Source organism: Rhinolophus sinicus, chromosome 14 (assembly GCF_057876585.1).
Source record: "Rhinolophus sinicus isolate RSI-liver-muscle chromosome 14, RSI-T2T, whole genome shotgun sequence".
Taxonomy (NCBI): Eukaryota; Metazoa; Chordata; class Mammalia; order Chiroptera; family Rhinolophidae; genus Rhinolophus; species Rhinolophus sinicus.
In genome coordinates this window covers 142,483,130-142,500,407 of record NC_142514.1, presented here as the reverse complement: position 1 = coordinate 142,500,407, position 17,278 = coordinate 142,483,130, and the positions used below count along the sequence as shown (strand labels likewise).

The 17,278-nt window shown below is 33.7% G+C and overlaps 2 protein-coding genes across 3 annotated transcripts; one reads left to right on the top strand and one right to left on the bottom strand.

The window, feature by feature from the left end:
- The first annotated feature begins 6,002 nt into the window (after nucleotides 1-6,002).
- On the top strand, nucleotides 6,003-11,535 carry LOC109436909 (olfactory receptor 52E2-like). 2 transcript variants are annotated; one of them, XM_088789950.1, is made up of 2 exons: nucleotides 6,003-6,925; nucleotides 11,511-11,535. In XM_088789950.1, the coding sequence occupies exons 1-2, from the start codon at nucleotides 6,003-6,005 to the stop codon at nucleotides 11,533-11,535; spliced, it is 948 nt and encodes a 315-aa protein (XP_088646076.1). The 2 variants fall into 2 exon arrangements, with proteins under 2 accessions (XP_088646076.1, XP_019571347.3); XM_019715788.3 differs by lacking the exon at nucleotides 11,511-11,535 and having other exon boundaries at nucleotides 6,003-6,950.
- A 4,438-nt stretch (nucleotides 11,536-15,973) lies between these two features.
- LOC109436938 (olfactory receptor 52E2-like) lies at nucleotides 15,974-16,912 on the bottom strand. Its single transcript, XM_019715819.1, has one exon. The coding sequence runs from the start codon at nucleotides 16,910-16,912 to the stop codon at nucleotides 15,974-15,976; it is 939 nt and encodes a 312-aa protein (XP_019571378.1).
- Between the last annotated feature and the right edge of the window lie 366 nt (nucleotides 16,913-17,278).

Here is a 17,278-nt window from a genome sequence, read left to right as displayed (position 1 = left end):
TATCATGGAACTATAGCTTTGTTTATATTCAAGTAAATCTACATTACCTAAGGTGACAGAAATTTTCCAGGTGAACATTGGGTCATAGTTACTAAAAAAGTTATGGTGAATAATATGAAATAGAGTAGGTCCTGGCAGTTGTACACTATTTTGTAGAGAGATATGTCTATTTTCAGTACATAGCCATTTCTTAATTCATGTCTACCCAGCATCTAGAATCAAGTTCAAGATATAAAAAAATTTATTTTTTAATGGAAAGTGTTTGCTTATTTCATCATTTATATTGGCACTGGTATATACATGTTGACTGGGAGTAACTGATATACAAGTGTCAGTACAAATTTATAGAGAGGCAGAATTTTTTTCCTTCTTCCTTTCAACAGTTAATGATCTGGGAACTGAAAGTAGAAGGATAATCAAGGGCAAAGTTTGTTCGTTTATTTTGTTCTTTAGGTTCCACGTGTAAGTGAAATCATATGGTATTTGTCTTTCTCCATCTGACTTATTTCACTTAGTGTAATACCCTCTAGGTCCATCCATATTGTTGCAAATGATAAAATTTCATTCTTTTTATGACTGAATAATATTCTATCATATACCTGTACCACATCTTCTTTATCCAATTGTCTATTGATGGGCATTTCGGTTGCTTCCATTTCTTGTCTATTGTAAATAGATCTGCAATGAGCATAGGGGTGTATATATTTTTTTGAATTAGTGTTTTGAATTTCTTTAAATGAGTATATATATATATATATATATATATATATATATATATATATATAGTAAAGAAATTGGAACTATGAGAATAATATATACTCATTTGAACAAACTAAACAGAAACAGACACATACATAGAACAAACTGATGGTCACCAGGTGGGAGGGGTTTTTGGGGGGATGGGTGAAAAAGTGAAGGTATTAAGAAGTACATATTGATAGTTCCAAAACAGTTAACAGTATGTCAAGTATAAGGAATATAGTCAATAATATTGTAATAAATATGTACGTATATGCTAGATAGGTACTAGACTTATTAGGAGATCACTTCATAAATGATATGAATATCTCACCACTATGTTGTAAACCTGAAACTAATATAAAATAATATTGAATGTCAACTATAATTGAAAAATAAAAAAATTAAAAACTTAAAAAAGAATAATATGTACCTTAGAAAATATTACTTTGGAAAAATAATTTAAAATATTTAAAGGAATAGAAATAAAAAATAATGGTGGTAAGATAAACCTCATACAAATGTCCCATCCAACAAGAATATTCTTCATCAAAGTAGCTATTTAAGAACTAGGGTTAATTTTGATGAGAAATGCAGCATCTGTTATTTTTTTTCTAGTTTAATTGAGAAATAATTGACAGACATCACTGTATAACTTTAAAATGTACAGCATGATGGTTTGATTTACATATATTGTAAAATGATTACCATAATAGGTTTAGTTAACATCTATCATCTCATACAGATACAATAAAAAAGGAAAAAAAATTATCTTTATGATCTATTCTTGTAACAACTTTTCCATATATATTATAGCAGTGTTGACTGTAGTCATCATGTTGTACACTACATTCCTTTCACTTATTTATCTTATCACTAGAAGTTCATACTGTTTAAATACCTTTCTCCAATTCCCCCTCCCCCTACCCTTGTGTAGCATCTGTTATTAACTTGACTTTAGGCAATATGGATCTTTTCCATTTATTCACAATGGCAGTTAAAAGAAAATAATAGGGCCAATAAAATATAGGTGTTTTTTTTTAATTTCAGGAAATGAAATATATATTTTGAATATCATTTATTATACACTTACTCAAATTTTACTTCATGATTATGAAAAATTATTGAGGAGAACTCCAATAACAATATCTAATCCTTTTTGATTTTTCACAAATTTAGCATGGTATAGATATATTAAAAATTATTCACCTCATTCTCTGTTGCTAGGCATTCAATTTATTTATTTTTCTTTCATTATTGATATATTCCCCAAACTGATTTATGTAAACTTCATTTTTTAGAGAAGTTTTAATCTCATAACAAAGTTGGGAGGAAGTTACAGAGTTCCCATATACTCTGACCTCACATATACACAGTCTCCCCTACTATTAATACCCCACACGAAGGTAGAAACTTTGTTACAATCAACTACAATACTTTGGCACATCATTATCACTCAAAGCCCATAGTTTACATTAGGGTAAAGTCTTGGTATTGTACATTCTGTGGGTTTTGACAAATGTACCATGGTATGTATCCATCACAATAGCATAATACAGGACAGTTTCACTGCAGTAAAATTTTTCTGTGCTACACCTATTCATCCTTTCCTTCCCTCAGCCCCTAAACCACTGATATTTTTACTGTCTCCATAGTTTTGCCCTTTCCAGAATTTCATAGAGTTGGAATCATACAGTATATAGCCTTTCTTTTCAGATTGGTCTGTTTTGTTTAATAATATGCATTTACGATTCCTCTATGTCTTGCCATGACTTGATAGCTCACTTATTTTTAGGGCTGAATAACATTATATGTGTATTATCTGCATATGCCAAAGCTTATTTATCCATTCATCTACTGAAGGACATCTTGGTTGCTTCCAAGATTTGACAATGATGAGTAAAGCTACTCTAAACATCTGTGTGCAGATTTCGATTGCCACATGAACAGTGCCCTGTGAACAGCTCTTAACTGAGTAACAAAGAGCTGTTTGGTTTATGGATGGCAGTTCCAAGATTCATGGACCACATCCCATTTGGAAAGCTGCTGCATTAAGACCAGTGCATGTAAAGCCTGTCATTAAAGAAGGTAAAAATAATTCAGCTCAGTAGGCTGGACTGCATGCTGTTTTCCTAGCAGTGACGGAATATTTGAGCAATGGTAAAAGTCCCTCTGTTTGAGTTTTTACCGACTCATGTGCCATAGCCAATGACCTAGCTGGATGATCACGTAGGTGGGCAATGGAAAACTGGACTATTAAAGGGATGCCTGTGTAGGCCACTGCCCTATGGATTTACTCTGGGAATTTAAGGGATGCTTTAAAGTAGAAGGTATCGATGATTATCAGCAGAACCTCTATGAGGTTCAGAAGGTGATTGCAACCACAAGTTCAACCTTTTGGTGCACTCCATGGCCATCTGGGTCCATGAAATAATTGGATACGAGGGGTTGCAGCAATGCAGAGATGGGCTGAATATAGACATATTTTCTTGCATCCTGCACGACACAAAATGCCAACTGCTCTGTTTGAAAACAAGAGAGACAGAAACTGCAGCCTGTCGGTGTCCTGATATTGCTTGTTGGTGTGGGAAAACCTCCTCTCCACATGTCAGAGTTGGTATTAGAATCTTTATCTTCAAATCATTTCTTCACACACTTCTCATTATTTAGGTATCTATCAAAATTTACCTCTTCAAAAGAGCTATCTTTGACTAATCAACTCAAGGCTGTCACTCCAATCATTCATTAAAATGTTATTCTATTTAATTTCTCTGTACATATTATTTAAAGTGTTAATAATATGAATCCCCTCATTAGTGGATAAGATTCTTGAGAGGAGGGATGGTATTTTTTTCCCCAGTGCTGTTTTCCAAAGCATTTAACTCAGGTACCTAGCAGGCATTTGATAAACTGAACATCAAATTGTTATAATCACGCACATACACAAATACATTTAAGTGTATGTCTGTATTTTGTTTGTAATATATAATATCACCATGTTTCTTATAAGTGCAATAACTTTATGAGTATGTATTTGTTTATGGATACGTATATGTACATATAAATATGAATGTGCATATATGTGTGTATAAGGACTACATATAGCTGTACGTATACATATATACATACATACATACATATGAATCTTTGAGAGAGAGAGAGAGAAAGAGAGAGAGAGAGAGAGATGTTAAGTCTGAAACATATCACAGGGATCCAGTTTTCTACTTTATTTCTGTGTTGTCTTCTCAGCTAAGTCCACTATCCTTCATTTTAACTGTGCTAGTTTTAAATGAACTAATTTTAGCTGAAGTAGTGTGCTCAGAGGCACTTGAATAAATACACTGTTTCTCTAAAAAGCTCCGTTACTCTCACTGAAAGCAAATATCTCTACCAACAAATGTCATGTGATAGAGAAAATGTGTACTCCCTCAGGCATCACTTACCGAAAGGTGAAAAGCATCTGTGGCAGAGTTTGAGCCCCTGGGACTGCCGCCAAATGAACTATAAAACCTGTAGTGAGCCTTCTATGTAGGGAATGAATCAAATCTCTGAGTTCCTGGCTTTGATTCAATATAACACAACTAATCTGAAGGTATTGACGGCTCATCTATGTTTACTCAAGTTGAAGAAGTGAGAGGCAACAATGAGGGGACTGTAGCACACTGGAGCGAGAAGGAACTTCCTAGAACTGGGGAAGAACTATTCAAAATTACTGTGGATTCTTGAGATGCAGCTGTGCTGAAAATAGACTGAGAGCATGTAGCAGAGTAAGACAATGTAGTTCTTCTGAAGATAAGTTAGAGACCTCTCTGGACTGCCTCATGTTGGCAGGTAAATCAGTGTAGTCCTGCCACATGGAACAAGCCACTTGTGTGGTTAGATCAGGATGCTCTTGAGGGTTTCCTTGACCATCCTTTAGAATTTTCAGTCCTCCAGTCAACTGGTATCAACTTTGGAGAAAGAAGTGTATGCAGGTGTATTCTCTGGGCTTAAGAATAATTCATTAAGAAATAGCATAGTGACCACTAGTTTTACAGTGAACATCTTGCCATCAATTGAGATGTTGGAATAGAAAAAGTTTAGGATTCTTTTATGGATTTGCTATAAATCATGTTAATCCATAAAACCACATTTATAAAACAAAAATAAGACAGTTGTGTGATACATTGTTTTAAAAAATGTAAAACAATATGTATAAGATGCTTCCATTTTTAAATAAATTTTATTTTTTAGAGCAGTTTTAGGTTCACAGCAAAAAAAAAAGAATATCTGTCATTATTGCTTCTGAGTATCCTATAAGAATCACATTAAGAGCTGTGAAAAACATTAACATTTCCTTTATTTTGATTGCATGTTATAGAAGAACAAAGATGAAGTTTTGGAGTGAAACCAGTGTATTATTTCTTTCTGGCACATACTGATCATGTGACTTTGAAGGAATATTTAGCTTCTGTGAAGTATAAGTTTCTTCTTTTATAAATTAAGAAGATAATGGTGACCTTATATTTTATACAAATGAGCAATGGGGCACTTAGTAATGATTCTTTGTATTTTTGTGGTACACATTATAATACAAAAAGGAGCAACTGTTATTATTTTCAAATTTTGATGATTGTTTGATTAATTTAGAGCTCATCAGTCTTTTTTTCCTAAAGTGTATTCTAAATTCTTAGGTATGGTAAGATGCTTATGCATCCTAGTTAGCATCTCAATATAATTTTTATAAAAAGATTTAATGGTTATTTTTGGCAATATAAATACATTCTGCAATCCTCTGAGACACTAATCCAGAATGTATACATGTATATGTCCCCAAAGGATTAACCATTAAATCTTTCATATATTCATACGTAGTCATAATATAGGTTTTTTTCCCCATTGCTTTGCTAGGATGTGAGGAACTTGTGTTATTTATCAGGATTTTCACTTAGTCTGGCTATCACAGACAGAAAGAGAACACCTGATATCAAGCTGAATACTCTGGATGCTCTGCTCCTAAGGCAGAGTAGTAAGCAGTTAGAGAAGATAGTCTCTATTACAAGTAGTTCTTAATGAGATTAATAGCTGGCAATGAGGAATAAAACACTTTTAATTTCAGACAAGTTCACCAACGGGCACTTAAAATTGAATAAATTTGCTTGTTTGTATTTTTATATTGAATAATTCTATACTGAGTACTTACCAGAGTATTTGTGCATTTGATTACTCCAGGGACAGAGGAGGGAAAGAGAGCAAGTGTATGTCTTCATGTTGACATAATCACCATGCTTGACTTTAACTCCACTGTATTCACCAATCCCAGTACATTTTTCCTTATGGGCATACCTGGTCTGGAAGAAATGCATATTTGGATATCTATCCCTTTCTTCTCAATGTATGCTGTCGCCCTCATGGGGAACATAGTCATCCTTTTCATCATCAAGACTGAGACTGTTCTTCACGAACCCATGTTCTATTTTCTTTCCATGTTGGCCATCACAGACCTCATCTTGTCAACCACTACTCTTCCCAAGATGTTGGGTATATTCTGGTTCAATTATCATGAAATCAACTTCCATGCCTGCCTCACTCAGATGTTTTTCATTCATGCTTTCTCTGGAGTGGAATCAGGACTTTTTGTGGCCATGGCACTTGACCGGTATGTGGCAATCTGCAATCCTCTGAGACACTCATCCATTCTTACAAATTCTGTGGTGGCTCAGGTTGGCATAGTGGCACTTCTACGTGGGTTAGTGCTAATGACACCACATCCCTTCCTGGTAAGGCAGTGGCCATATTGCCGGACCAATGTTGTCCCCCATACATACTGTGAGCATATGGCTGTCGTGAAATTGGCTTGTGCCGACATTTCCATCAATAGTCTTTATAGTTTGGCAGTCATTATCTTAATAGTTGGGACTGATGTGGCATGCATCTCTCTGTCCTATGTACAGATACTCCGTACTGTATTCAATCTTCCTTCTAAAGAGGCCAGGTTGAAGACTCTCAGCACTTGTGGGTCCCATGTTTGTGTCATCCTCACCTTCTACATCCCTGCTCTTTTTTCCTTCCTTACTCACCGTTTTAGTAAGCATATACCACGCCACACCCACATCCTGCTGGCCAACATGTACTTGTTGGTACCACCTATGCTGAACCCTATCATCTATGGAGTAAGGACAAAACAGATCCGAGAATGTGTTCTACAGTTATTCATGACTAAAACCATCTGAGAATCCTGAGCCTTACTTTTCTACTTATTCCCCTCCTCCTATAATTCTTTGATGTAAATTTCATGGATTCTAGGATCAGCAAGACCAGGACTTAGAATCTCAATTCTTTCACCTACTACCTCTGTAAGTTAAAGTTACATACAATTTAACCTACCTGAAGGTCTGTAAAACAGAAATAATAATACCTATGTTATAAATTAATGACTACAAAATGTTCAACACTGTTTCTAGCATGTTTAAGCACTTAATAAAAGGTAAGATTATTTCAATAGCATTCCTTCGCTATGTATGTATTTGCTCAGTGTCTTTTTGAACAATACTTATTAGTTTATAAGATTGACTAAATAAGAACATTCTCTGACTATGGCTTTAAAAAAAATTTTAACCAGAGGAACTTAAAAGTAGGAAATCCAGATGACAATTAGAGTTGGTTAATTTGTAGCTTCATTGTAACCATAAGAGAAAGCTTATGAGGAGTGGGCAGAAGAGAAAACCTTGTGGTAAGCCATATATGTGGCTTTCACCTTGTACCCAACTGATGAGGTGTACATTTTAAGAATACCCTTGAGAATGACTATGGATTATAAAGTGAGTTATTCATACTACTCGTGCAAACATTGGGTACTTCAAACTTGTGGAAAATTCCAAATAATCAGAACTGTTATTCCTGAAATAAATAAAATAAAATGAAGGCATTGATTTTTTGCTTTTATGTATTTATTAAATAAATATTTAGAAAACATCTGTTATGTGCCAGGCACTTACCTGATCATAAAATATTTGATAGTAAACAAAAGAAGAAAAATTACTTCCCTTAGTGGAATTTATAACCAATAAAGAAAAATAATACATAAAAGTAAGAAATGTACACTTAGCATTATTATATAGCTTTTCCGAGTAGTATTTAATGCTATAAATTTTAGTGTAATCCACTTTTTAGTGCATCCTACACCTTTTGATTATTAATTTTCTCTTTACTTGTTCTACTGGATATTGAAATAGGAATCTTGAATTCTCCAAATATAACTGAAGATTTGGCTATATTTTATTTTAATTTCATCAGCTTTCCTTCATGTAATTTGAAGTTCTGCAGTTAAGTGTATGTGCATTTATGGTTATGTCTTCTTGGAGAATTGATTCTTTTGTCATTATATAATATCCATCTTTATTTTTGAAAATACTCCTTATTCTGAATTCTACTTTGTCTTATGTTAATATAGCCACTTCAGCTCTTTTTAAATACTGTTTGCATGACATATATTTTCCTTTTTTAAACTTAACCTATCTATGTATTTATATTTAAAATGGGTTGTTGTACACAACATATAGTTGGATCTTGCTCTTTTATTCACTCTCACTATGTCTTAATTTGGTGTATGTAGACCACTTCTGTTTGATGTAATTAGTGATATAGAAGGAAGGGAGGCAGAAAATAGGAATTTCATACATAATCTCTAGATCCACCTCTTCCTTCCCACCTCCTTCCCTCTCTGTTTCTCCTTCCCTCCCTTCTTTCCTTCCTTCCTTCTTTCCTTTCTTCTTCCCTTCCCTCTTTCCTCCCTTCCTTCCTTCCTTCCTTCTTTCCTTCCTTCCTTCCTTCCTTTTGTTCCCTGTATAACCAGCTATATTCCCTGCTAAATGCTTGCCCAATAATCAGTGAAAGGAAAGACCATAAGGGAAAATTTTTTGAGAGTCTACATGATACAAACTACTTCTTCAAATTTTGACTCCCTGTTTCAACTTGCCTGATTTGCTAACTTTATAGATTACTGAAATAACTGTTTTTGTGTTTTGTCCAAATTTTAGTTTTAATCTGTGGGAGAGATTAGTTGTAGTGGAATCATTGCATTTTGGCCACACTGGACTGTCTTACTAATAAAAAAAGTTTTAAGCATAAATACATTGTAACAGTTAGAGACACATGTTATGGGGGAAAAGGGGAAATGATGAGATGCTCTGTATGTGGTGGAGGATATATTTATATTTAGGATTGACAAGAAAAATATCACTTGGCAGATGACATGTGAGAAAAAGTTTGAAGACAATGAAGGGTTTAAAAAGACAATCTCTTATAAAACAGTATTTTAAGCTAAGGAAATAGGAAGGCAAAAGCCCTGAATTTTTCACTGTCAATGAAATCTGAAAGAAATAAGAAAGCCAATACAGTTTGAGAATAATATACAAAGGACAGAATTGTAGGACAAAAGGTTCAAGGGTATTTTAGGTACCCGACATGCAGAATATCCAGATAGCACTAATGCCTTTGGTTTATATTATGAGTAAGAATGGGAATTTTAAAATGTTTTTGCAACTTTATTGATGTCTTACATACAACAAAATAAACAGATTTAAAGTATACAATTTAATATATTTTGCCATGTGTGCTCAACTTTGAAACATTTGTCATAAAAGAACAAACATATCTTTCATCCTCGTCAAATTTCCTATGTACCTGTGAAATATGTACCTATCATCCTTCCCTGTTTTTCCTGGCAATAACTGCTTATGACTATAGATTAGGATAATTTTTTGTAGATCTAATCACTACTATATGCCTCTTATCTTCTGGCATATGTTTAAGCATAATTATTTTAAGATTCATCTACATGTGTTGTATATCATCAGTTTATTCCTTTATAATGCTGAGTAGTATTATATTATGTGAATATGCCTGAATTTTTCTATCGAGTCATTGTTGATATATATTTTGGTTGGTTTCTGTTTTTGGATATTATGAATAAAGCAGCTCTGAATATCTGTGTACAAGACTTTGTGTGAACATAGGCCTATGTTTTTCATAGGTAAAATTACCTAAGAGTAATGAGAGATTTTAGCAAGGTTACAGGATACAAGGTTAACATACAAAAGTCAATCTTTTTCTCATACTACAATAAAAGTGGAATTTGAAATTAAACACACAATACAATTTACACTAGCAAATAAAAATAAATACTAGCTACATATCTTTAAAAAGATGTACAATATAAATATGAGTAAAACCTCAAAACTCAAACAAATATGCAAATGAAGAAATATCACATATCCATGGATAAGAAGACATTATCAAAATGGCAGTTCTTCCCAAATTGATCTACAGATTCAATACAATCCCAATAAAAAATCCCAGCAAATTATTTGTGAATATTGGAAAACTGATTTTATACTTCATATGGAGAGGAAAAATACCCAGAATAGCCAACACAATATTAAATGAAAAGAATAAAGTTGGAGAACTGACATTACTAGACTTAAAAGCTAGAGTAATTTATAAAGTATGGTATTGACAAAAGAATAGATAAATAGATCAATAAAACAGAACAGAGAGCCCCAACACAGACCCATGTAAATATAGCCAATAATCTTTGACAAAGGAACAAAGACAATACAATGATGCAAAGATTGTTTTTTTTCAAACATGGGCTGGAACAATTGGACATCAGCACGTAAAAAACCCAAAGAACTGCATGCCAATGAAATCTTCCTTTTTATCAAACCTGTACATAAATTTTGCCACTGACATGTAGAACATCATTAACCCCCACAAGAATCTCATTGTGGGGCGATTGTAGAAGTTAAAAACAATCTTTTCTGGTGGTAGTGTGGTATAGTGATTCATGATTATCTTTAGCTCATTCTTTTGTGAAATGCTCATCTAGATATGCTAGTTTCAGCTGAGACCAATTCCAGTAACCAGAACTTGTGTAACATTTTCAAGTTACTTTGGTTACTTAGTTCAACACATACATAAGAGAAAACTCTAAAAGAGCAAGGAACTGGAATGGGAAGAAACTTTGTATATGATGGTAAGAAGATATTGACTTATGAGGCTCATCTGCAAATCATAGTCCTCTCTCTGGAGATAAACTTTTCCATCTATTTGCTTTAATAATCCTGCAGTTATAGCTACTTTTTTAATGATATGGTATTTTATGCTGTGATCGATGAATTGATTAATAATGTTTTCCTTTTGCAGTCAGAAAGTTGTGATGATCATCGTATAAACAAATAATGCAAAAACATGATAATCATACTAGAGTTAGAAAAACTAGTCACTAAATTCAGCATTCATGTATGATATATATATATATATATATATATATATATATATATATATATATATATACCTTCAGCAAACTAGGCAAAAAAGAAAACTTATTCAATTCGGTGAAAGGAATCTGTAGCAAACCTATAGCTAATATCATACTGAATAGTGAAACACTGAAAAGTTTGTCCCCAGAATTAGAAATAAGGCAAAAATATCAATTAGCATGAATTACATATTTAATATTTTACTGGCGGTTCTAACAAGGTCAATATATCAAGAAAAAATAATCAGACATCAATATTGGAATAAAAGAAGTAAATTCCTATTCATAAATGACATGAACATTTACATAAAAAAACTCAAAGAATTTAGAACCAATCATTTAGCTTATTTATTACTTGGGTATAAGCATCAATACTTTTTCTGTATAATAGGAGTAAACAATTGGAAATTTAAATTTTAAATTATAATTTTGTAAAACTTTGCAATACCACTTAAAATGGCATGAAACTCAGAGTATTGAGCAATAAGCACTTATAAACATGAAAGAAATTAACAAGACAAAACATGTTTTAATTATATAACATATCCATGTTTTGGAAGACTGAAATATATTAAGATGTCAGTTCTTCCTAAATTGATAAATAAATTTAAAAGAATTTCAATTAACACCAAAAAACTTAAGCTTATTCTAAAATAGTTATAGGAATATCCTAAATTCACTGGAAAGAGAATAACAAAACCGTGGGATTTATACTAAAGAACTTCAAACTTGTAAAACTATTGTAGTCAAATCAGTGTGGCATTTGCACAATCATAGATAAGTAGAGCATAATAGAAAGAACAGACAGAAATAGACACTATTTAATGAGCTCAATTCAATTTTGTAAAGTGAACAATGTAGCAATTCAAAGAAAATACAAGAGCTGTTTCACCAGTGATACTGGTGCAATTGAATATAATAAATAAAAGTGCCTGATTACAACTTCACAATATATATAAATATTAATTACATTTCTAAAATAGACCTACATAAGTATCAACTTAGTTAAAATAGCCATATTACCCAAAGCAATACACAGATTTAATGCAATCCCCATCAAAATCTCAATGACATTTTTTAAAGAAATAGAAAAGAAAAAAGACAGGGAGATCAGATTTGTATGCAATCACAAAAGACGGCGAAGGCAAAGCAACCCTGAGAAAAAAGAACAAGAACAAGGTTGGAGGTAACACACTCCCTGACTTCAATTTATACTACAAAGCAATGATAATCAAAACAGCATGGTATTGGCAGAAAAACAGACACACAGACCAATAGAATTGAGAACCCAGAAATAAATCCACAAATATATGGACAGATAATTTTTGACAAAGGAGCCAAAAACATAAATGGAAAAAAGAAACCTCTTCAATAACTGGTACTGGGAAAATTGGAAAGCCACGTGCAAAAGAATGAAACTAGACTGCTATCTGTCACTGTATACCAATATTAATTTAAAATGTATCAAAGACTTAAACATAAGACCTGAAACTATAAATTGCATAGAAGAAAGCATAATTAGGTACTAAATTTATGGACCTTGGGTTAAGAGAGGAGTTTATAAATTTTATCTCAAAGGTAGGGAAGTAATAGCAATAATAAATGAATGGGATTATATCAAACTAAAAATCTTCTGCACAGCAAAAGAAACCATCAACAAAACAAAGAGGCAAACAACTGAATGGGAAAAGATATTTACAAATACCACCTCCTATAAGGGGCTAATATCCAAAATATATAAAGAAAACATATAACTCAACAACAACAACAAAATCCAATGAAAAAATAGGTAGAGGTTCTAAACAGACACTTCTCCCAAAAAGACATACAAATGGCCAACAGATAAATGAAAAACCACTCAACTTCACTAGCTGTTAGGGAAATGCAAATCAAAACCACAATGAGATACCACCTCACTCCTGTTAGAATGGCTATGTCAGTAAGGCAAAGAATAACAAGTGTTGGAGAGGCTGTGGAGAAAAAGGAACCCTCCTAAACTGTTAGTAGGAATTTAAACTGATATAGCAAATAAGAAAAACAGTATGGCGTTTCCTTAAAAAAATTTAAGAATATAATTAGCATATGACCCAGGAATCCTTCTTCTGAGCATCTACCAAAAAAGTCTCAAAAACATTTATCTATACAGATATATGTACCCCTATATTCATTGTAGCATTATTCATGGTGGCCAGGATATGGAAACAATCAGTGTCCTTTAACAGATGGTTGTATAAAGAAGATGTGGGGGCCGGCCAGTGGCTCAGGTGGCTGGAGCGCCGTGCTTCAAATGCCGAGGTCGTCAGTTCGATTCCCACATGGGCCAGTGAGCTGTGCCCTCTACAGCTAAGATTGTGAACAACAGCTCTCCCTGGAGCTGGGCTGCCATGAGCAGCTGGAGATCGGCGTGAGCTGCCACCGCTGTGTGCTGCCAGGGCTAACATGTGCTGCCAGGAGCAGCCGGTGGCCAGCATGAGTGGCTGGCAGCCGCCTGTCATGAGCCGCTCTGAGTGGCGGACTGATGACCGGTTACTGACTGCCTCAGCCAGGGGGAGCACAATGCTCATAGTACCAGCATATGTCAGGGAGCTGTGTCCTACACAACTAGACTGAGAAACAATGGCTTGAACCGGAGTGGGGTCGGGGGAAGGCAAAAGAAGGGGGAAAATAAAGAAGATGTGGTGCATATATACAATGGAATATTGCTCGGCCGTAAGAAAAGATGAAATACTGCCATTTGCAACAACATGGATGTATCTTAAGATTATCATGCTAAGCAAAATAAGTGAGACAGAAAAAGTCAAGAACCATATGATTTCACTGACTTATGGTATATAAAACTGAAAACAACAAAGGAATAAGATAAACAAACAAGCAAAATCTCAGACACAGACAACAGTTTAGTGGATACCTGAAGGAAAGGGTGGTGGTGGGATGGTAGAAGAGGGTAAAGAGGGTCAAGTATACAGTGATGGAAGGAGAATTGACTTTTGGTGAACATACAATGCAATATATAGATGATGTATTATAGAATTGTGTACTCGAAATGTATATGATTTTATTAACCAAAATCACCCCAGTGTATTTAATTTTTTAAAAAAAGAAGATAGGCATACATATTTTTTTAAAAAGAATTCTGACATCTGCAGAATCAAAGGAAGAAAAATATGTTTGTATCCCAATGGAAAGTAATGGTTTCCTCAAGACAAAAAGCAATAACCATAAAAAATAGTCTGTTACATATTATCAATTTTTAAATTTACTGTTAAGAAAGTGAATTTAGAAGGTAAAGACTGGGAGAAAATATTCACAATCCCTTATTTCTGAAAACGAATTTGTGTCAAGAATGTATAAAAATGTCTACAACTAAAAAATAATAAAAACAGCAATGGAAAAAGATCTAAACTGACACTCGGCAAGGGAAAATGTACAAGTGACATTAAAATTCTCAAAATCATTAGGCATCAGGAATTGTACATTAAAACTGGAATGAAATATTATTACATATCCACTAGAATGGCCAAAATTAAAAATCATAAAACACCAACTTTTTGGCGAGGATATGGAACAACAAATTCTTCCAAATTACCCCCAACAATTGAACTCCTAGGTTTTTATCAAAACAAATGAAAGTGTAAGTCCAAAGACTTGTACAAGAATGTTAATAGCTTTATTTATAATTGCCTGAAGTGGAAACAGCACAAATACTTACCAACAAGTGAATGGACAAATCAATTTTGGAATGTTTGCATAATGAAAATCTACTCAGCAATAAAGATGAATTGACTATATGTCCAAAAACATAGAGAATATATCATTATGCTGAGCTACCAATTGCTATTAGTTACTAAAGAGTACTAACTATATAATTTCATTTATATGAAGTTCTAGAGCATACAAAGAAAACAGGTGTTGAAAATATCTCTTCAGTGGTTGCCCAGGGCTTGGGAGAGGACAAGGACAGACTGGGAAGGAACATAAGAGGAATTTTTGAGGTGATAGAAAAATTCTAATCTTTATAGGGATGTAAAATACAGGTATATACATTTGTCAAAAATGTACAGAAAAGTTTTGTGCATTTAAATATGTGTAATTTTTACCTTAAACAAATCAAATCTGTGCCTGGAGAAAACAGAATGTTTATAATTGTTAAAATCAGATAATGAGAGCATGTTGCATTTCTGTTTAGTTTGTATATGTTTGAAATACTCTGTATGAAACGGTATATAATATACATCTAGTAAAAATAAGTGTCACCTTTAAAATTTTATAATTGAAAATACAATATAATTTGTTTTAATAAAATAATCAGTTCTCAAGCTTATTTTAAAGATGGAATAACTTACTTCAATACAGAAAACTAAAAATTCTGAAATCTAACTACAATATTTCACAATCACACTCAAAGACCATAATATAAAATAAGCAATCTGTTAAATCTAAATATTCTATAATGATTTCTGTTTTGAGTGATATTTAGGTTTTATTTCTAATATTTTATTTCTTGGAAATGGTGACTGATATTGGTTGTACACCCCAATTATTTAAAGGGCTTTCTGTGACTATAACTCAGTCTCAAATAGCCCAAATTGACTTTATGATATGTGATAATGATGGAGTTCAGAATTTGAAACTAAAAAAATATTTCTTTAAATAATAGTTGTTTTTTTCAAGCTGTCTGACAATATTCGATGGACCTTATTTCTTTAAAAAACGTATTCTCCACATATAATATTGAAATAATAACATGTATCTTAAAAGTTTAGTTCAGGAATTATAAACAAATATCGAGAACATATTAGGAGGCCAAAGTAAATCAGTAAATTCTAATTATGTAATTGCTAAATTACTTGAATTTTTCTACTGGTTGGTGTTCTATTGCTATTGCAATATTTGTGTTAATTTCCTTTAAATTGTGTTAAATTCCTTTTCAATTCCTTATGTTTTTAATAGTATTTTCTTCACACGGTCATATATCTGCTTGGTTCTGACTCCATATATGACAGGGTTGAGCATTGGTGGCACTATAACATAAAGATTGGCCAGAAGTATGTGGATATAGCGGGGGACATTCTGGCCAAAGCGATGTGTCATAAAGGAAAAGAGAGCTGGTATGTAGAAAGCAAGAATTACACAAACATGTGAACCACATGTGCTGAGAGATTTGAGGCGGGCTTCCTGGGAAGGAAGACGGAAAACAGCATGGAGTATCTGAATATAAGAAAGGGCAATGCCTATCATATCAGACAGTAGGATTAAAATAGTACACAAACCATAGATGATATTGATCTTGATGCTGCCACAAGACAAACGAGCAAGACCCATGTGCTCACAGTAGGTATGGGGAACAACATGATTCCCACAGAAAGGCAATCGCAAAATGAGAAATACAAATGGAATAACAAAAATAAATGTCCTCAGTAACACAACAAGACCAATCATAAAAACAACTTTGTTGGTAAGGATGGTGCTATATCGGAGTGGGTTGCAGATGGCCACATAACGGTCATAAGCCATTGCCAAGAGGACTGCTGACTCCATACCTGTGAAATTGTGGATGAAAAACATCTGAGTGAGACAGGCATCAAAGATTATCTCCCTGAGACCAAACCAGAAGATTCCCAGCATCTTAGGTATGGTGGCTGTGGAGAGACCCAAGTCAATGGTAGCCAACATGGCCAGGAAGTAGAACATGGGCTGGTGTAGGCTGCTTTCAGTCTGGATCACAAACAGAATAGTGAGATTCCCTATGAGTGCAATCATGTACACAGTACAAAAGGGAAAGCCAATCCAGATGTGGAGTGTTTCCAGTCCTGGGATCCCCAGCAACAAGAAGGAATAGGGGTGAAAGTGGGTATCATTGGGAACGGACATCATTCCAGGTAATACATATGTCCATTTTCCTTACTGATGTGTGTTCACAAATCTGCAGGGCACCAGATAAAACTCTGCAGTGTTTTAAACCTAAAGAAAAATAATAACATGCAATTGTGACTATTGTCTCCTTCTGTTACCTCATACAGTTAGGAATGTACTGCAAAAAGACCAACCTGTGGTGAATTCTCAGTGAGAAAGCTTTGGAAGAAGTTGTGCAGTGACATCTTTAACCTGCATACTATTTTTAAGTGTATCGTGTCCTATTTTATGTAGGAGTTGCCATTGCCTGCTTCTGTCTGTTCATAATACAAACCATGGTTCTGTATTATTTTGCTCTTTTTTATTATTCACACCAAAAAGTCAAGA